The following is a 23,160-nucleotide window of genomic DNA, read 5'->3' on the forward strand; positions in this document are numbered from 1 at the left end:
TTCTCCAAAAACTTCTATTTATTTATAATATACCAAGTGTAGACAACAGCTAGACAGGTGCAGACATCTCACAAAATGCGTATCTACGCGTAGCAAACAATATTGTCGTTAATTTCGTGTCTGACAAAACTTGATATGCGCCGTTTTACAAAAAACATATATTAGTTTGGAATACAGAGTTATCTGAAGTTAAAACTTAGCCTGTATACACTTACACACACTGCACAACCCAATATCTCCAAACCGGTTACTTCTACTTTTTTTTTTTTTTTTTTTTTTTTTTTTTAAGTAATAGAACTATTTTTGTACCAAATTTTTTGGGTTATAAATTTTCTACTAACTATTTTTGTCCTACTAACAATAGTTTACGAGATTTTCACGGAAAACGTTTTGCCTTGACATTTGACCCGCTATAAAATTTTTAGTAGTGGTCAAATCGATGGGAACTTTTGAAGAACGATAATATTAAGGTGTACACAAAAATTCAGCTTTCTGGGAATTTCTCCGCACAGAAGCTACTTTTTAGTTTAATTTGATTAGACTCGTAGTCTAATTTGACTGGGTTGAATACTGTCTCTCTGGGTTGTTGAAAAGAGTCTTTGGACGCAGACGGCCTCTGGAAAATCTGTCAGTCAGAGTGGACTAATCTAGACATGATATACAGGCTGTCCAGAATGGGTCTGACGGTTTTTAAAAGTGTATAGTTTTAATATGATCACAGATACAGAAGAAAAATCATTCATATTGAAGGAAAACTCAAGAAGTTTTGTTCAGCAAATTTTCATACTTGAACAACTATCGGTGACGGCGCTAGTATCGCCGATAAACGGAAATGGCGTCGGCAGTCGAAAAGGCGCAATGCGTATGGTGGTTTGCAGAGATAAAAAGTGTTGTTCAAGTTCAACGAAACTTTCGACGTGTTTACCACAAGGATCCACCATCCCCAGTTGCAACATTTGCAACCTCAAGGGATATTCCAATTGGATGGTGCCCCGCCACATTGGAGCCTACAAGTGAGGGAGTACCTTTACACTGAATTTCCTGGCCGATGGATAGGCCAATTAGGTGGCCTCCACGCTCTCCTGATGTTACCCTGGATTTCTTCCTGTGGGGGTATATGAAAGACCTTGTGTATTTTGGTGAAAAGGTGCGTAACCTTAATGAACTGAGGAACCGTATTAGGAATGCGATTGATTCAGTAACACCTCAGATGTTACAGAATATTACAGAATACGTGGAGAGAGATTGAGTTCAGGCTAGATATTGTAAGAGTTACAAATAGAGCTCATGTGGAGTTACACTGAGTTAGAATGACTTGTAAGACCAAATAAACTTTTTGAGTTCTCCTTTAAAATGCGTGTTTTTTTTTCTCTCTCTCTCTCTCTTTCTTTCTTCTGTATCTCTGACCATATTAAAACTATACCTTTTAAAAACCGTCAGTCCTATTCCGGATACACTGTACTTCGCACCAGATTGCTTCAATCGAAATTCCGCTTCAGACCATAGCTCCAACCTACGGTCATCGTCGGCTCCACGCTCTCCTGATGTTACCCTGGATTTCTTCCTGTGGGGGTATATGAAAGACCTTGTGTATTCTGGTGAAAAGGTGCGTAACCTTAATGAACTGAGGAACCGTATTAGGAATGCGATTGATTCAGTAACACCTCAGATGTTACAGAATACGTGGAGAGAGATTGAGTTCAGGCTAGATATTGTAAGAGTTACAAATAGAGCTCACGTGGAGTTACACTGAGTTAGAATGACTTGTAAGACCAAATAAACTTTTTGAGTTCTCCTTTAAAATGCTTTTCTCTCTCTCTCTCTTTCTTCTGTATCTCTGACCATATTAAAACTATACCTTTTAAAAACCGTCAGTCCTATTCCGGATACACTGTACTTCGCACCAGATTGCTTCAATCGAAATTCCGCTTCAGACCATAGCTCCAACCTACGGTCATCGTCGGCGATGGCGGTGGCATGATATTCCATATGGTAAGTCACGCTTACTTTCGTTACCATTAATAGGAAACAACTTCTGTAACTTACTTCTAATAAAACAAGTATATCATTACCACATTCATGGTGTATTGCTTGTAGTGCGTTGTAACTAGACATGAGTCCAGAACTAATGTATCTCGAAGGATAATTTCTTTAATAATATGTGATGTGATCGAGACAGGTCAGTCGTCAAATGTGTAATGACCCTAAATGCAAGATCACAAATATTACATTATTTGTAATAGATACATACTCCGGAGTAACATTGTTGAAGACCTGTGCAATTTTGATTGTCATTCCATTGATTTATACAAAGTATTCTTTTCTTCTTGAAATCCAGTCTTTTGAAGAAGATATGTAAAAGTTAATTTCTATTATATATAGATCAAAATTACTTATATTAAATTGAATTTCTGTAAATTTTAAATTTTCTTTTCATTTCGAAGAAAAGACAATACTTTCTCAAACAAATCAATAGGCTGATAACTCACAATGGCTCACGTTCTCAATAGCTTTAATGCTGAATGTACAGTACTATGACATCGGCATGCTCTAAAGCTGATTATAGATGATTAAATGGTTAATCAAAGTGGAATTTGAACGTGTAGATACAAAGTTGTATGCCATTTTCGGGTTGCTTACAACATTTGTTACAACTTTTTTAAAATAAAACTTGTTCTATTTCTATCCAACATTACATAAAAGAACAAACGAAAATCACTGTGTGGTGTACGAGTATTGCCTGGACACGGGAAGCGATTAAAATTCTTATTGATGCATACAGCAGCATCCTGTTTTGTATCACTATGAAACTCAAGAATATTAAAGTTAAGTATCGCAGATGGTCTTCCAACTTTGGCACAGATTAAGAATAGTCCGTCAAATAAATATATATATATATATATATGTATATATAATATATATATATATATATATATATATATTTAACTTTTCGTGCTTTAAATGATTCCCTAAGACTTACGGACTGTTATTACTCTGGCGGATGCCGAAATGATTGCGCACAAATTGATAATATGCGTGCAAATTGATGTGCAATAGAAATGATTACGTGCTATCCTATTACATTGTCTTATTCTATGCACTTATTTCGTCACGAATTTCACTCGCAATGTCTTGGAAATTGTTTCTTAGGGTAGGAGTTGCATTCATGAGTACAGACTTACTTTATAAAGACTTCCCTCGCGGTATAAATACGCGTCGGACATATGCCATAAAAACTGCTGATCCAAAAAAAATAACAAAAAAAAACAAAAAAACTGTTCAGTGGCCACTAAAAGGGAGAATGGTATCCAACCGAGTCAGGGCAGCGCACGATTCCATCCGTGGAGAGTAGGCACGTTAGCGACGAGCGGTATGCGTCTAAACGAAGATATTGTATAAAGCATAAAGCAACTTACGGTAGATGTCTACTAAAAGCGAGAGGGCTGTCTAACCGAGTCAGGGCAGCAACACAGCAGGGGTTCCACGCGAGTGCTTCCGCAAGGAGCAGTTGCGTCAGTGATGGAGGATATGTCAATAAACGAGAATAGTAGTTCGAAAAACACTTGATATTGCATAAAATCACACAGATTAGAGCATTTGCAATACTGCATTTGTAAATATGAAATACTAGTTTTCTACATTGTAAAAATTTCTCCGACATCCTGCAGAATCCTCTTTCATATGCACTTACTCATTCTAACAGTAAAATAATAATTTTATGATGGGCTATTCTTAATCAGTACCCTAAAATTACAAAATTTACGGGAAAATTTAACAGAATTAGAAGAATTTTCACCATCAGATTAAATAAAATATAGATTCATATGTATTTAGTGAACACGAAAGAACGCATGAAAATAAGTATTTGCGAATAACATTCACTAATAACGGAGGAAAATGAATTAATTGTTTGTAAGGTATATTAACATAAGCACAATTACTTAGGAACATAATGTTCAAAACAGGCTCATTAGCCTGCGATCAGAAGCCATCAGTGGAACATTAACCAGTCACTCCATTCATTTTTGCAACCTTATTCATATTCATTATAGTTACACTACAATGAATACCATACCATGTGCAACCATAAAATCACAGATGTATGTCAAAACAGCCTATCAATTGAATGAAGAAATATAAATTAATCTTTATATTTGATCATTTGTAGTACGTGCAAAAGTTTCAGCCAACTTAGTTGACCAAATTACCATCAAAGAAAACTTTTATACGTTTGATAGGAAATTATGATAATGTATAATAGCCTTAATATGATGGACACTGATAGCTACAACGACATCTCTCCATACATTATCAGACTGAAATACTAATCGTAGTTGTTGGTCTCCAGTATATTTACTCTTAACTTTCGTAGTAATTAAATAATCACCTATATGATACGTCTAAGTAATTTATTACTTGCCTTTGCGCAGTGCGGCTTTTGAGGGTAGTCGTATCGATAAAAATTAAAATCTTATCATTATAAGCTGAAGTAAGTTTTCTTACTTAATGTACTTCTAGTATACGCTTTTTAACGTTGTTCCCTTAGTTTGTAGCAATAAAATTTAAATTTTTGTCCATGTGGCTTCCCTCGAGAGCCACCACTGACATAACTGAAATCCGTATTCCCCTGCATCTATAACAACGTTGCAAAACATAACATTTAAAATAAATATTTTCTTTTGAGATAGTGCTGCTGAAATAGAACACTGTTTGTCACCGAAAAATTACATGATATCGTTATGTGGTTTACCACTAACACTTTCAGGTTGAGAATACCCACCACTTAGAACTTCAAATACATAAGAAATTTACGCGCAGCCTACACAGAAACAAAAAGCTGTACATGGTTCATACAAAAACCCAGACTCACTATTAATGTTTCAGAGTTAACATGAATTAAGTGTTAATTATATGAACTGTTCTATTACAGCATATTTACAGCTTATTTATAGTCATGAAATAGCATATTTTATAGCAACACTTACCCGTGTAGTATCAGGCATATCTGTAATAACACCATCCGTCAAAATTAACAGAATAAAGTAATTGGACCCATCCAAGTAAGCAGATGCAAATCTTGCCACATGATTGATAACAGGTGCAAAGTTTGTTGGTCCGTAAAGTTGAACTTGCTGGATACAAGTTCTATATGCGTTCAATACCCCTAGATAATAAAGAAAAGACATTTGAGAAAACGTCTCAGATTACCTGAAACTTTCTTCAGAGTTTTTTTTTTTCCAAGTGCCGTTTATTTGAGATGTAAACTTAAGTTTAATGTGGGATCCGAACTGTCGATAAAAAGTACGAAGGTGTAAACTTCAAGAAATTCTAATAAGGACTCAATTATAATTCCTTTACATTTCTGTTTTTTAACAGACTACATACTTCATATACACTGTTGCACAAATAACTTATGTCAGTCAGCTGATGCAACTAACTATTCATACACCACCATAATAATCAGTATTCTCATATTCGCTTATTTGTTTCCTTCATTTTTTATCTTTATATATATAAATATATATGTGAGTATGTATTAGTGTAAATCTGAAACGCTTGGAGCAATTTTAGCAAAACTTGGTACACATATTGCTTACAGTTTAGAAAAGAGTGCTGTAGGGGTAATAAAAAAAAAAAAAAATAAAATAAAATAAAAAAAAAAAAACTAACCTAGTGGCTTCCACACTTTGGATGTTTGTGATACTGTAACATCCTTAGTTGCAACACTGAATAATAAATGTTGTATTTTACGTTTGACATGTTAATTTGAAATATGTAATAATCTGACGTAGTGCCATTTGAAAAAATATAACTTTACATTGGGTTAGCAATACTGTTGGGTGTTTTGTTTAATACAAGCAAAGACGCCCCTTTCTTATAGTTGCTTCATGCAAAGTTTCATTTTTCTCGCTCTTTTGGTTCTCGTTATCACTGCTGGACCTTATAAATGATGCATCCTCTATATATACTAGCTGAAATACCCATTCTTCGCATGGGGGCTGTATTTGGAAGTTAACGCCTGTGGGAATATTATCTTTCATCTCAGCGACCGCAAAAACTATGGATTTGACACTAATATCGGTCATTTTGGATTATTTTTATATGTCTCGAAATTCCCCCCGGTGATCTTGGCCCGCAGCTGAATGAGGTGAATTTGGAAGTTAATGCGATCGGAGTTTCACCATTGATCTCAGCGACCGCGAAAACTATGAATTCGACACTAATATCGGTCATTTTCTACTACTTTTACATGTCCCGGTAAACGCCTCCCCTCCCTGAGACCCCCTGGTTCGAAATTTGAAAAAAAAAAAAACTTCGTCCTGGACTGGGGCCTGGACCAAGGTGCCCGTAACCCAAATTTGGTTACTCTCGGTCCACTCGTCTGGTCCTTAGGCTGCACACAGACAAATAAACAATTTTATTTGTATTCGAAGCGGGAAATCAATTTCGCCAAAACTACCCCTACCTGACCCCTGTAAATGGGTGGGGCGGGGGTACCTTTGGAATTCCAAATGAAAATTCCTACTTTTGATTCCTACTGAAGATTCGGATTTTACGCAACAAAATACTTGTGATTTATTTTAAACATTTTTTGTACAAGTGATAGATGGCACCGTAATGAGTAAAAATAAGGGCTGTAATGAGATAGTGAAAAGACTGGTTCCTTGAGTGAGAGGTTATATGAATTTGCCAAAAACGACAAGAGTCGTATCATCAGCATACTGAAAGAGATGAATGTTTATATATAATTGTGGAAAATTAGCAACAAAACGATGAAGTAATGGTGATGACACGGACCCCTGCGGGATATCGGACGATGTGATGATAATTGACTATTGATGACAATGAAAGCGATATAGCTGACAAGGAAATGATGTATGTTGAGGATATGTAACTAGAAATTTACAATGAATAAACTTATACATAAAGAAAAATGCCACACTTTGTCAAATGACTTTTTTAAGTCGAAAAACTTGAGGCATGAAGAGTTAATTAATTGGTGAAACTGATTATGAAAATTTTCAGACGAAGTTAATCATTGATAGATGGTTGGATTAGAGTTTAGGGTCCTTTTCAGCAGCGAGGTTCTGAGACGTGGGCCTAAAGCTTAATGTAGAATCCAAACATGAACTGCAGCCGGGAATCGAACCCAGATCTCCCAAGCCGAAGACGTGTCGCTAATGTCTTGAAGCTTTTCCAGTCTGCCGGAAAAAAACATGTACCTAGTATGAGAGTATAGACGGCCGTTAGGAAAGTATACAGAGTAAGGAAGGGTTTATATTTTATATATGGCAATAGATGACCTGAACTTCTTAAAACTTGATTACATGAATAAATAATTAATGTTTGTTAAAAATTGCAATGTCTTTCTTGTTGACATGGCGAATGCGGCTTTATGTTCTCAGTCTGGAGTGTGAAAATGCCTTGAAGATACAGTACAGAAGATTGAAGATAGAGGTATTTGTTTTTGTGTCGATACGAGTATTGTCAATGAGAATTGGATACAGTGTCTTTGTTGTTTATTATTAGGTGGCTGAGAACCAATATTAAAATATATACACAAAGCTTTCGATACCTACAAATAAACCTATTCTATATGTTCACTATCTTTACCATAACACCTTTAATGATATACACTCTCGTTTTATAAGGTCTATAAAATCTCTCTCTTGATCTTACTAGATACATACTTATCCGATGGTCATCTGAATAGGACATAATTTCTCAGAACAAGTACCACAACTATCACTCAACGAAGTCACAGATGGTACATAACTCTTAAAGCAGACAATATGTTACTTCAGTATAATATTCTTCCGCCCCAACACTACTGCTGTTCTCAAAATTTTTATTTACTTAAACATTATATATGAAGTTCTTTATTTATTTAACAGTTAACAACACTGTTTTTTTTTTTTTTAATTACAACTTGGACTATATTTGTCTCTTTAGCAGGACACTGTATCAGTAAGGGTCAACTGGGAGTATTTTGTTTGTTTGTTTAATGTAACACAATTTTGCACGAAGGCTAAGGGAGACGGTGATGAGGTAAACGATCACGGTACAATGACAGAAGTAATAGAAGAACCCGCGGATACGATGTTTGTCTACCACAAAGTCTACTTGGCAAGAGCTGGAATCGAACCAGAGACCACACACGCCAGAGGTGAGCGCTCTATCATTAAACCACCGCAGTTCCCGTAATTTTGTTTATGTTGCGGTACATCCTACGAGGAGATACAATATAATGTTTTCTCCATTTTCTCCTATTTGGTTGGCTGAATGAGAAAGAGAAGTGGGTGCGTTATATTGCAAAGGTCTTTTTGCACCTGTCAATATCTAAATTCAGTAACTACTCTACATGAAAGAAAATATACGATTCAAAACACGCAAACACACTAAGATAAAATAAAAACACTAAGGTAAAATTAGTAACACAGGAGATATTAATCTTCTTTTGTTATGGTAAAGAAAGACCTAAATTAGTATGAAAGATAAAAAGAAGACTAATAGTACTTGTCTGTCAATCGAACTGGAAACGAATAATGCGTTTTGTGACAATAGACAGGGTACAAACACATGGGCGGAAAAAGGAAATGAGTTAAATATAAACACTAGGACAATCCTAATACTAGTATAAACACTAGAGTGAGACATGGATGTGACGAAGAAACAAAAACTTGAGAGATCGTTCATGTAAGTCTGCTGGTAAGGCAAAGTCAGTTCCAAGCTGAGCAAGATGATGACAATCAACAAGATGGTGTTGAATACTTTGTCTAGCTCCACAGACCGAACACAATGAAGGGAGTTCGCCACGAAATAGAAATCCATGTGTTAAGTGTGAATGTTCAATGCGAAGTCGAGTTAGAATCCGTTCCTCCTGTAGAAAAGATCTCTCGAGCTGGTCGTCCAAACACCAAGTGCAGATTTGAGTACATGTAATTTATTGTTGACAACCTAGGCCCATTCAAGCTGCCAACACTTATGCAACTGAGTAATAAATAGCGATCTTAGATCAGTGCTGGGTGTAAAGAGATGCAGTTCTCTTCCTTTATGGCAGCAACACACGCTGCACAATCTGTTTCTTCATTATCAGCTATGCCAACATGGCTCGGAACCCGGCAGAGTTGTACCTCACATCCCTATGCTAATAATCTGACATGATAGAAGGACTTGCTGGACGAAAGGATGTCTAATCTGCACATCAAGGAGGCTACTCAGAGCACTGAGAGTAGCAACAGATTAAGATCCTGCGTATATCATATGCAGACACATAACGTAAAATTTGAAAACTGCAACAAGTTCAGCAATTAATATTGGAGAAAAGGCGCATAATTTAAAGCCATAAGTACGTGTAGTTGTAAAAAAGAAAAAAAAGCAACATCTGATAGAATTATCATCTTCGGAACAATGGAACTCTTATTAAAATTCGTGAGGGCTGGTGCTTGACTTCTTGTATTGGGCCAGATGGAAAGAAATACTTGGACGAAGTATCCTCCATGGGGTGTCGGCAGAAAACCCAATTGACATAAAGGAGGAATTTCGACGGCAAGGTCATCCAGTTCCAGAGCACGAATTCCACAAGATCTGATAACATTGGTAGCGCTCTTCAACTTGCAGTACAAAATATGAAGAATGGTGAGGTATTGATTTTAGATGAGCAAAATGTAGTGCATCGGCCGATGGAAGCGCAGAGTTAAAGATGGCTCGTACGCTTCAACATACAAGCTGGGAATAGGACTAGTACGGAATGCACCAGTCGCCAAAGGTACAACAAGATGATGAGCAGTGTTCAGTTGGCGTAACGTGGTAGGTCTGGCGGATCCATGAACAATGCATCCACAGTCCAACTTTGAGTGGATAAGGGTACGATACAGTCGTAGAAGGACAATGCGATCAGCACCCCAAGAAATATGCGTCAACACTTTCAGAAGACTGAATACTCTTAGATAGCGATATTTTTTCTCTTGTAGATTGGCTGCCCAAGACAGCAGGTGATCAAACTGAAGTCCCAGAAGTTAGATGTTGTAAATTAGTTAGTTAACAAATGACAACTGTATATGACCTAGATAAAGATCTCGATGATATTGTGTAAGCGACAAAAATGAACAAAAGTCTTGTCGATGGATATAGTAAATTCAGTGATCGCTGACCAATGTGAAAACCTGTTTAGAGTGAGTTGTAATTGTCTAGCAGAACACGAAGATCACAAGAAGGGGCAATAAATTGCCAGATCGTCCACATACAATATCTCATGAAGGGAAGCCGTATTTGTGTCATAGCACCATTTACCGCTACAGCAAAGAGAGTCACACTTAACAGACACTGTATTGTGGAACGCCATTTTCTTGCAAGAAACGGTCGGAGAGTGTGAATTCTAATCAAACTCGAAAGTATAAATTTCCAAGAAACTAGTGTAGAAAGACGCCCATACGGCCTCGTACTCCCCAAAGAAGTAGCTGACGTAAAATCCCATAACACTAAGTGGTGTTATAAGCCTTCAGAGCATCAAAGAAGATGGCAATCGGAAGTTTGTAATGGCGAAAAGCATCATGAATTTCACTTAAGATGAATACGATGATTAGTAGTGTAACGGAAGTTCAGAAAACCACATTGGAGATTGGACAGGGAGGAGTTAGTTTCCAAATACCACACTAAGCATTGATCATTTTCTCCAATAACTTGCATTAGCAACTGATTAAAGCAATTAGCTATGTAACTGGAGCTGTACGTGGCCGAGGTTTCAGGATAGGAAGAACATAAGCTTCACGCCAAGTAGCAGGAAAGAATCCTTCAATCCAGATACGATTATCGAGATCTAAAAGATGTCCTTTGTCAATGCCACAAAGACTGCGAAACATTGCATAATGTATGGAGTCTGATCCAGGTGCAGTGTTTTTAGTGCTAGTGAGAATAGTTAAGTTCAACAGCAGTAAAAGACAAGTTGTAATCTTCATTGTTTGGTGAAGTAAAATGTAAGGGGCTGCATTCTGCTCGTGCTTTAACTTGTAGGAAGTCACGTGAGTGGTTAGCAGAACTAGAAACTGTAGCAAAATATCCAATTCATTGAGATTTGTCAACGACCCAAGCGCTTCTGGTTCAATTCGTCTTGCACAAATAGCGCAGAAACGGTGACGGAAGTGGAATAGTCCTGAAGATGACTAACTTTGGACCATGTAGAAATCATGGAACCATCTGCAGTTAACTTAGAGACATGGTCGCGCTAACTACGTCGTTTTTCTTGTTTAATCAGGTAGCGCGCACTGGCATGACAGCGAAGAAACTGTGCCAAATTGTTAGCAGTAGAAGCACGATTAAAGCGACGAAGTGTTCGACGACTGCAAGAAAAGCTTAAACATATTTCTTCCAACAACAAGGAAACGTTTGCGAGGAGCCCTAACAATGGAATAGAGGCATTAGCAGCAGATATCACATTTGCGTGAGACTTCAAGATGTTCATTCAGATCTGGTGAAAAGTCAAAGCTGCCAGAAAATTGCTCCCAGTCTGTGCGGCGGAGATTGTAACGAGATAAATGAGTAGCTTAAAGCAGGTAGGTCAGTAACAATGATCAGAAAGTGATTTCTCTCACATACCATTATAGATACGCCACTGAAAATTAATTGGAAATCGTGGGCTGTAGAAAGAAAAATCTAGATGTGAAAACGTTCCTGTGACAGTGACATGATGGGAATCCTACAGTTCATGGTAAGAGTTGAAGTCCCCCAGCAGAATAACTGGATAGGGAGTTAACGATATGTATCATCTATACCAGCCGATGTAAAAGCTCCAGGCCGTGGGTAGATGGTGCAGAAAATGTTCGATTGTTCAAAGAAAACTCGAACAGCTAGAACCTGGAAATCGCTTTCATCTAGATGGAAGTGGAATATTTGTCCTGCCACTATCACCAGCTGCACGACCATCGCCATCCTTGTCATCGTTCTAGAGGACCAACGAGGCGGACAGGTACCTACCACACTCCTTATTAGGAACCTGAACGATGACTCCAGAGCCAATGTGAGAAAAGCCAGTGCCATTTTTATCCTCGACTAGTGGATACTTTTAAGACCACTGTCCTACCGGCTTATGGGAGAGACCAAGTTCTTTGGAGGGCTAACATATCGCATCCTCCATTCTCTTTCAGGGCATCAGTCCATTCAGCACGGCTAGACGCCAACAAACTTTACCTTGCCATCACAAGACCCCAAGACAATCAAATTCAAGCCCAAGAATCAAAATAATTTTGAAAAAAATGGAAATTTGGCCCACAAACCAAATCGTAGTCAGTTGGCAGATCGAAGCCACAACAGAAACTTAGGCCGACTTCACCCCAGGCATCATATTGTGCAATAGCATCATTCCCTGCGCCAGATTAGTGATCGATATTATCCTTCGCAGCAGGAGTTTCATGGGAAGGGTGATGACCCCAGCAACCTAATGGACCAGTGGCTATTGCAGTTCCGAAGAGCTGGGCGATGGAGGGTTGGTTGGTTGACTGCAATTTAACGTTAACTTTTCAATCCTTGGACATTCTGCTTAAAGTGGGATTCAAATCATTTCGAGCATCGAATTCAGAACTAAGCGTGTCCACATTCTGTTTTAAGCCCTGCTCCGAGCTTGATATGGCTGAATCTTCTTTCGTCATAACATTCAAGATTGACAATGGACACGACAGGATATCTTTCTTCAGTACATTTCTCTCTTTCTTCTATATTCCGTCCACAGGTCCTTCCGAGATTTGAAAGTTCTCTCTCATTAGTGCCTTCAGTCTGTATGAGTACTATAAAATCATGTAAGTAGCTTTTGATTTATTTACGTAAGAAGTGAACTATGTATTCCACTCCTGAAAATAATAACCTAACTGAATTCACAAATATAGCTTACCCTGTACTGTAGAACAATATGGATTAGTAGGATGCATATTAACAAAGAATTCATGGGAAACCTTTCCATCCGGAGGTACTCGAGCACCGAATCCTAACACAGGGAACATTTTATCTGTGTCATAATCTTGAATAATCGTCCCAACTGACTGAATGGCCTGTTCGTATGCATTTGGGAAATCGCTTATATGATGCAACGATGTTGGTTGACTGGGATGACCATTGGAACCTATGGAAGAGACATGAATATTTAAATTAAAAATTTCATATTAAATGCTGATCAGTATTTTTACCGTATATTCACAAATAAAGGTTTCAAAAAGGCACATAGCATTATTTTTACCTCTTTACCTTAAATACATAGCTGATGTCTGTGAGGCTTCAGTTGGTTTTCCGTATCTGTTACAATACGTAGTTTCTATGTTGATAGGCTTCTAAATCTTTCCTGTGAAAATATGTAATTTCTATTTCGGCAGTCTTTTTAAATCTTTCCTGTCAGTAAATTATAAGATCTACTGACACAATCAACAAACTGGTAACACTGATGCACTGAAACATGTACGTTTCATTCAACTGAGGGTCAGTTTACAAAAGTTTCGAAAGAACTAAGCATCAGAGGTGAAGGTTCGACACTATATTGCAAGTTTCGACACGTGTTCCCAACACCACATGCTGACTGTAAACAAACTTCAGACGACAACCACGAAGAAGTCGTCATCCATCATCAACAATCGTCAATTGACGAAGATTAATGACGTCAGCAAAATTTCTGGATAAAAGGAGCTAATACACCGCAGAAGGCATCAATCTCCACTGATTAATCATCATCTCCATTCTCTTGAGTTCCTTCTGCTAAGACGCCTGGTATCTGTAAACGTCTCACCACTCTTTAGAACGCTGGTTTCTTAGAAGCACCTACACACTCCTTGGCTACAAGACCCTTAGGTCCTGTCACAATAGGACGCCTGGTATCGGGTTCCTACAAACTCACCAACGAACCACAAAATATCCCACAGGAACTTAAATTTGAACTGTAACTATTATTACTACTGTATATAATTCTATACTACTGTATGCTACTGTAATTTTTATACTAAGAAGTGATGTGCAAGTCCAAAATTCCCGTGTACCATTTTTAGCTCTACCTTAAAAAACAGAATTTTACAATATGCTAACTGAAAAAGATAACTTACTGAAGATAAATTCTTAAAATTCTTGCTTTTGAAGTGAAGCAAAAAGTAAGTAAGTGCTACATGCCTTTCGCTTATTCCACCAAACAAAATATGGAATACCGGTAAGTATTCTGTTAGTTTATTTAGAATAATGTACTTATTGGACTTAAAGGCATCAACAACAGTTACGGACAATTGTTCCATTTTTGTTTTTCCAATGTGGAAAATGAATATAAATAGTTGAAGTATGTAAACACTGCTAACACGTTAGATATCTGTTCTGTATTTTCGCTTAATAATACATATGTTATTTTCATTATCCAGTTACCTACGCGAGTGATTTTACGTACTTACATTACTTTCCGCATTGTAAAGAAATATGTAACAATTGTTCTTAACTGTTGTTGAGCCCTTAAGTCCAGTAAGTACTTCATTTTAGTTGAATTATGATATTTCTTTTATATTTACAATACAACGATATCTTGGAATCCAAACTTAATCTGTTCGAGTTCCAAGACAGTTTATCCCTTTAAAATAATAATAATTGGATTAATCCGTCCCACAAACTCTAATTTTCCAAATGATTTTAACGGTAAATACACTGGATTTTAAGATAATATATTAACCAATAATAATAATATATGAAGAAAAATTGGTTTTGTAGGATCCATGGCGAATATATATATATATATATATATATATATATATATATATATATATATATATATATATATATATATATATATATATATATATATATATCGGGGTAATGTAAAACTCCAGCATGTGCCCTGCGGGGGTGATGCTAGATGTAAAAAGAATACGAAAGTATAATTAGATCTTTAACCTCTAGGACCTTGTTTCGGCGATAGGCCCCTGTATAGATATGACGATGTGGCAACACCGCATGGCAAAAAACAAGGTAAGTGTCTAACACAGAAAAGTTATTAATGTTTGGCATTAAGGGTGACGCAACTAGACAACCCGTGTTGAAATCCTACATCTTTTTTTCGGTGCAAAACATTATTGGAAGCTAAGTGTGGATTTTAAAAAAAAATGTGTGAAGAAATAGAAATAAGCACACTGACGTATCATGTAAATGTGTGAACATGTTTAATTTGTACTACGAATTGGACATACGGTTGTAGATGTTCTGACAAACACACAAGGAAGTTATATACGTATGAAGGATATGCGCATTCCCCGTGTGTCAAGCGGCTAGGAGCTCATCTCCAATGCGAGTGAACAATGTTGTGGTTATATGATTACCGTACACGGTTGTGGCGTGAGAGACCTGGATTCTGATGGGAGCTCGGATCCCACATTAAGCTGCAGATCCACAACTTATATAGCCTCGGTGTTAAACGGAACGCTAAACTCAAAATGAATCCATCCAGTGCGCTTGAGCCTAGTTTGAGATCCGATGTTGGCACGTTCAGACATTTATATGGTATAACAGCGTATATATTTCTGTTTCTTCACACTATTTCTACTTTCTTTCATTGTTTCCACTCACATTTAGCGTGCAATAATGTCTTGTACCGAAAAAAACTCAGGTGAAATTTGAACATCGATCGCCCGATCGCCAATTACACACATTGCCCTTACTTCACGTCAAAAACTGCTCACTTTATTCTGTTAGATACGTATCTTTTAATGTACTATGCGGTATTTCCACATCACAATATATTTAACCCGATTCTACCGCCGAAATAAGGTCCCAGAGGTTAAGTCATACTATGTTTTCGTCTTCTTTTGTTATCTAGCATCACTCCTGTTGAACAAGAGCGCGAGTTTACCCTGATCACCCGATATATATCATACAGACAAAAAAGTACAAAATTAGCAGCGCAAATCACATGAGATGCCTTTATTACAGTTTTCGGTAACAAATTGAATGGCAACGCGTATGAGTGTCTCAAGCGCTGGACCCACACGAGCAATGTGCTGAATGATCATTTTTCGGAGCAAAGTTTGCTCGAACTTTTCGTTCGGATTCAGAGTTTTGGGGCGTGTAAATGATGGGAGCAATACTGTTTTCAAAATTTGAAGCTTACCTGTAAAATCAATGGCTATTGAGCAATGCAGCCCTGTTCCTCCCTTAACGTAATCAACGAACGAATAGGACGGTCGGATTTCACAGTTACCAACACGAAGAAGACCGGAATTCTTGTATGATGATCCCTTCTTCGCCTAAAGGTAATTAAAAAAATAAATTTTGTACTGTCTGTCGCTGATGTATCATCAAAGCATATTGTGCATCAGCATTTAGCACAATAAAGACGAATATTTATTTCTTGTAATTCAAACAGTGAAAGAAAAATACTATCATTTTATTAATACAATATGTAATTCGTTTCATGCAATACGATGCAAAATGATAAACAAAGACCACTTTAATTGTGTGTGTGTTTTTTTTATATACATCACTAAAGAGGATTTCTTCAATATTAACATTTTACTGATAATGAAATTTTATATTTATTCAATTTATATATAAAGAATTGAAGTTATCTTTTTTAAAAACAATTAGCTCTGAATCCATGGAACTTTTTAACATTTCAAAACAATGTTAGTGCTTACTGTTAGAATGTAACAAGAAACACATTTTAAATTATCCAGATTACTAACTAAAAGTATTTCTATGGTAACCCAAAATTCTTCAAATGATGATCAATATTTCGAACATGCTTCTCGAGTGCCTCTCATCAGGAAGATTTAACAAGCTTAAGCTCTATCACGTAACCCAGCGAGTTGGCCACATGCTGTGGATCCAAACTTCCGTGTATATAAAGTAATTATAAGGATTATTGGATCAAGCAGGCTTAATTTTGTTCTTGACATACTGAATATGTGGTTGAAAAACAGTGATAAGTCCATTTTAAGAAGAATTAACGAACTCTATCTACAGATATGCATTCGAGACAAATTATATACCAGGTAATGGTGGACTATTGAATCTTAAATAAATGGAATAATTTTAGTATGGATTTGGAATAAGTGTATTTTTGAATCCCATTATAAATTTCTTCGATTTCAGTAACTATGTCTACAGAATTTTGGAACCACACGATATGATTAACTCGCTGTCTTACATGATATAAGTTTGTTAAACCATCCTGATGGGAGTGACTAGAGGAGTATGCTCGAAATATTAGTAATCATTTGAAGAATCTTGGTTGACGCACTACTTTCAGGTCAGTAATCTGGATAATATAAGTACTTTTTGTCTGCAAGATAATTCTGAAAATCTCCCATAAGAATTGCAGTATATCAAGTATCTCAAAAATATTTCCTGCAACTGACAAAACGTTTTGACTCTAAATAAATAAATAAAATAAAAGGGAAATGAAACTTCTATGAAGAAATTTAAATTGAATGTTTTACGTGTGTGTTTCTATTGAGAGCTTCAAAGGGATAGCGATATTATCTTACTGTAAATTAAAAATGACAATGATTTTTCTTATACTCACCCGTTTCTTAGGATTTATAAGCGGTAAATCTTTTTCCTCGCCACTAGAGATCTTTCTTAAAGTTGTATAACATTCACCAATTAAATCATGCCCACCATCAGAATCCCAATCATAACATTCTATTTTGATTGACCTATCATAATCTCCATTACAAAGTTTTCTCACTGGAATTACAAATCTCTTCCACTTAGGATTTAATGTATTCATTACTACTTCTGTTTCATGCACAATGGAATATTCTCCAGATTCTAACACTTTAAATAATTTTAGAAAGGGATCCGATTTACCAAGAAAATCTTTTTTGTCCAAATTATCACCTCTGAATTCCAGAACCACATCATCCTTTAAAGCTGACAGTTCTTCAGCGTGAATTATTATCGTCCCGTTCTTTCCATATGGTCCGCCTTCAAGAGTCAACTGTACTTTACCACTAGACACGATCTGTCCAAGAGTGCAAGCGGCATATCCCAGAAAATCGTGATCAGCCAACCTCGAGCTCGAGGAGTCAACGTCATAAACCTCGAATTTTAACGGTTGCTGTTCTTCAAATCTGTATGATATTTGTACTTTCTTTGTAAAATCTGGATCATGAGAATTTGTTATGACTTCTGTTCTATGAAATTCTCTCCATTGCTTTTCCCCAAATGGTTGGATGTAGGTCACACACATTGGATCTGATTTTGACAATGCATCCAAACATTTTACAGATCTGAAAAGATAAAATGAAACAACAATAATAATACATCCCTTTCCTAACTTTACAATGACTCTATGACTAACGTTGTCACTGTATTTTATTTCCATTCGTGTCGGAAGTGGATTATAAAAAGAGGCAACGCTGTAATGCTAAGTAGTATTTCCTTGTGAAAAAGCTTCGTGATTTATTTTTCTAACGTACCTATTGAACAAAATTGGAAAAATCACGTATATTTAAATCATTTTTGTTGATTTTTTAAAAATTTAAATCAGCCGTTTCCTTTTTCATAATACGAATTGTAAACAGACAAAAAAAAAAAAAAAAAAAAAAGAACAACAACAAAAAGGAAGTAGAATTCAATGTAAATTGCCCACCCTTAACAGGGAACACTGCCAAATCGAAACTGAATTTACCTTATTATTTTTACCGATTTAATTTTCATGTATTTATTTAAATATTCCTGACTTTTAGACATCGTGTTCAGGTCAAAATAGAAAAAAATAGTCAGCAATGTGCAAAGAAGTGTGCCAGGGTTTAAACAGTAATGACAAAGGTAGTGTAAATAATAATAATAATAATAATAATAATAATAATAATAATAATAATAATAATAATAATAATAACCCAAGAGGCATCGAAAAAATGCAGCTAAATCATGCCAATGCAGTTGGAGAAAAATTTCCACGCCCAATGACTAAATTATCAGCTTAATAATAATAATAATAATAATAATAATAATAATAATGTGCTCACGCGTGGCTCAATGGTAAGCGCACGCACCTTCGGTCCAAGCGTAAGTCCTCAGGTTTGATCCCTCAAAAGGAAGCATACATTTTCGGTATTGTCCAACATCACTGAGTCAAAATCGGGATTTTGAGAATTGCTTGAATTTAAAAGTAGCGAACTCCGGTACAAAAAATCCCGAATAACGATTAGGGGAATAGTGATGTACTAAATACACACAAAAGTAAATCGCTGCTTGTCAGCTTAAGCCCCTAGGGACTTCGTACTATGGAGATGGAATTTTATTATCAGGTTGTCTAAAAAGTATTGAGCCTTTTGAAACCAAAATTGAGAATACATTTATTGTGATTTGAAAATAACATTATTAAACCACTTACGCATAATTTTATTCGACAACTTTCTGCCATGCTTCCGGAAAAATCATAATCCCCTCATATAGAACATTTGTGAGTTTTAGTTAAAAAAAGACACGTAGTATTCGCAAGCCTCTTTTGAAGCTAACTCTCCACAAGTCTGACAGTGCCTTGTTCAGGCTATACGATGGATGCACTAAAAAACTCTCCCACCTTACTTATTTCAATTTATGACTGGTTAAAGATATAGGCGTCTGGTATTGTTAGCGTGGTATACTTTTATCCTTTCTGTTGGCCAGTTCCGGCTGTTTCCTTGAATTACTAGGCGCACTCGCGCTAATTGTCGACAGTACAGATCCCAGCCTATCGTTCTGCACGGCACATAATGGAATATTTCGGTCGAAATCAAAAATTCTAATTGACGATAAATTAAACCTTTTCACTTTTTTTAGGTCAATAACTCTTTATCATGTGACAGCCATTCATTTTTAACTCATAAAACTGGGGAAGCTATTACAGTAATAGTTATTTAATCGTTATGTATATTGAACGATTTTCTAATACTCGGCGCCTGTCAAATAAAGCGCCAGATGTGACTTTATTTTAAATATTTTATGTGTTGTGGAGTGGTGTAAAACTTGCAATGGAGTTAGAAAATCAAAGTACGTAGTACATTTTAAAATTAAAATAATGTATCAGTTAGTTAATGTTTACATATTTTCTATTAAATTAAATGTCTAAATAAATCAAAATTTTAAAACAGAATTTTACAATCAATAGTGTTTTAATGAGTTGAGTTGATTTTGAGTTTAACGTCCCTTTCAGCAGCGAGGCTATATGAGACGTGGACCTACTGATTAACGTGGAATCCGAACCACATGACCTCCCGCCGGGAACCGAACCCGGGTCTCCCACGCCTCAATAGTGTTTTAATCACAGTGCCAGTATGTGTCAAAAAAATTAAAACTATAGTATATACGATTACCAAAGTACTACGAAGAAATATTTTCCGCAGCCAATGGTCGTATTTTAAAAATAGCCTTTCCCTTTGAACATTACCTTATCAGCCAAATAATTGAATAGAAGGAAATTCTATGGTTACATCAAAGAGTATCCTGAACCTTCACAAGGTGCATTATGGGAAAACTGTTTTGAATATCATCCACTATTCAGCAGAGATGATCAATGAGCTAAAAGATGAATTAGAATACTTAAATTCAAGGAATTTTGGATCACTTAGTCTCATAAAGAATAATGATTTGTTCAAAACAATGATAACTGGCTAGCTAGTTTTGTGAATTTAACGATGTGGACGAAAAGTAAAGCGAGTCGGCTGCCTAAAGAATTTAAAGAATGCAGTAATCACAGTACAAGGTCAAAAAGAAAATTAACTATTTGAGCAGCTACCTGAGATAACATTGATATATGTTCACAAATGACTTAAGGATCGTCGGAAAGAGATGCACTAGCAGCAATTAAAGAAATGTCAAAATCCTCTTGCAAGGGAATCTAAAGTAAGGTCTATCACCAGTGCACAACGCAAAAGGAGAGATACTCAACGGTTGATCGTAACTAAACTTTATCAACTATTGTGGAAGTTAATTTATCCCGAAGATAGTACAATAAAGTGCCAGCCCAAAACTATATCCATGTTAATCATTGTTACAGAAAGCTAAAGCAGAATGCTATCCGATTCTATCATTATACTCTGTCACAAGAAACGTGCGAAGAACTAAAATTACAATATCATCTCAACTATATGAAATCACGTCTTTACAAATATTTGGAAGAAATTCTAGAAAATATTTCAAAAGAAGAAAAGCAAAATTTAGAATTTGCTCGAAAATAGGACTGTGATAGTTCATATACAACCAAAAATTCGAGAATATTGGTAGTAATGCTAACATTTTTCACAGTTCTTTTCTGCCATTGAAATTAGTTATAAATAAAGCCAGGGTTTGAAAAAACCCGAGTATTTTTTAAAAAACCCAACCCACCTGGGCCCATATGGTTATTTTCGGGTTTAATTGGGTTTTTTCGAAATATTTCAATATCTTTGTGGTAAAACTGTTAAAATGTGATTTATATTTCAAGATTGTCATTGTCGCAATTTGCAACAATTTTCTGTTCACTACAGGTGTGAAAAAATGGCCGCCATTTTGAAATTTTACATTGGATCGCCGAGAAAATCTACACAGCAAATTTCGAATGTCTCTTGCTTCTACCCTCAAAATTTCAACTTAAAAGTCCGAAAATTACACCCTGAAGCGTGGATACCCGCTAGTTGAAAAATGGCCGCCATTCGGAAATTTTACGTTGGATCGCCGCCAAAATATATATACAGCTAATTTAGAGTGTCTCGTGCTTCTACTCTGAAAATTTCTATTTAAAAGACCGAAAATCGTGCTTTGTAGCGTGGATACCCGCTATTTTGAAAAAAAAATGCCGCCATTTTGAAATTTTACGCCTTTGTATGCCGCCAAAATCTATACAGGAAATTTAATGTGTCTCGTGCTTGTACCCTGAAAATTTAAACTTAAAAGACCGAAAGTTGTACCCTGCAATGTGTGTGGTACAGGCAGACAAACGAACAAATGTAGATCGAGTCATCCCAGGAGCTTTAGTAATGTTCGCCAAATATATTAATTTGAAACAAAGATATAATTCATGTATTATGAAATAAATGTTTCAAAATGTCTTATATGACAAATACTTTCCAGCGTAAAATAAATGGGTTTATTATTGAAGTTCATTTCCCGAAAATGAATTTAAAACAATTAACAAAGAGATAATTCATATTTTATAAAGTAAATGTTCCAAAATGTCTTAAATGAAATTAAATATCTTCCATCTTAAAATAAATAGTTTTATTGTTGAAGTATTCACTTCCGATGCTTTGTGCGTTCAAGGGAATTTCCCGAGCACTTCTTTCACGGCGGGTTTTCCCCGAAAACGCAGCTTTCTTTACTGTACATCGACACTTCCATTAGTACCGATGTTTAAATTCAGCACTTGAAATAGTAGCGTTATATAGTCTTCGGAACTCCGAGCATTAAGCTTCTTAAAGTTTACAAGAATTTTTACGCTATTGCTGGTGTTGATTCTACAGAATGCTTATTTGAAGAGTAGCAACTAATGACGGAACTAAACTACTGTTGTTGGAAAACCAAATTTTACTGAAGAATACTTGTGTTAGCATCAAATGTATGAAATAATACTAATACGTTTTACTAATGTATTTACATATTTACTGGTGGTACTGGCATCTATGGTCTTAAACTCGTCAAATGTATACCGAGTCGGCGAGCACATTATTTACGGAAAGTATTTTCTAAAATATAAAATTGCATATTTTACTTCAAATAGGCCATAAACACAATCCATACATTAATTTGTTCTATAATTATTTCAAGCTAAGGTAAGTTATTTTTATTCAGAACTTTATATAGGTCTAACGTTGAATAATGTTGTACATACTTTAACATGAAAGCATCTAATTTGCCCAAGGAAATTCCAAAATCTGATAAAAATCACTTTCAATGTGATCACCTTAGTTGTACCAGTAATATACTAACAAAAAGCTCATCAAAAACCCAGGTGGGTTTTAAAGCGGATAGGAAAAAAAGTCATTTAGCAGAATTCATCCCCTTCCAGTTCGCAGTTTAGTAGATGGGTCCGGATTAGAGTTGTTCACGAGACCAACGATATCACAAAGAAAGAAATCAGTTATATCGATAAGCAAGTTGAATATTTGAACGCAATGGAAGTACAGGTGCCAAATAATACTTTCAAGATCAAACATACGTTTTTTTCAGCTATGGTGCATGCAAAAGTATTTA

At 36.0% G+C, this 23,160-nt stretch overlaps 1 protein-coding gene across 1 annotated transcript in view; it reads right to left on the minus strand.

The window, feature by feature from the left end:
* LOC145690380 (copine-8-like) overlaps positions 1-23,160 on the minus strand; it is a 36,177-nt gene that overhangs the window by 5,941 nt on the left and 7,076 nt on the right. The window contains exons 2-5 of the mRNA XM_081765214.1: positions 17,528-18,236; positions 16,112-16,247; positions 12,884-13,111; positions 4,986-5,164 (exon numbers count right to left, since the gene is read on the minus strand). Of these exons, the coding sequence (XP_081621340.1) occupies positions 4,986-5,164; positions 12,884-13,111; positions 16,112-16,247; positions 17,528-18,236 (1,252 nt within the window). The remainder of the gene's footprint in view (positions 1-4,985; positions 5,165-12,883; positions 13,112-16,111; positions 16,248-17,527; positions 18,237-23,160) is intronic.

Source organism: Thermobia domestica, chromosome 1 (assembly GCF_964235325.1).
Source record: "Thermobia domestica chromosome 1, izTheDome1.hap1.1, whole genome shotgun sequence".
Taxonomy (NCBI): domain Eukaryota; kingdom Metazoa; phylum Arthropoda; class Insecta; order Zygentoma; family Lepismatidae; genus Thermobia; species Thermobia domestica.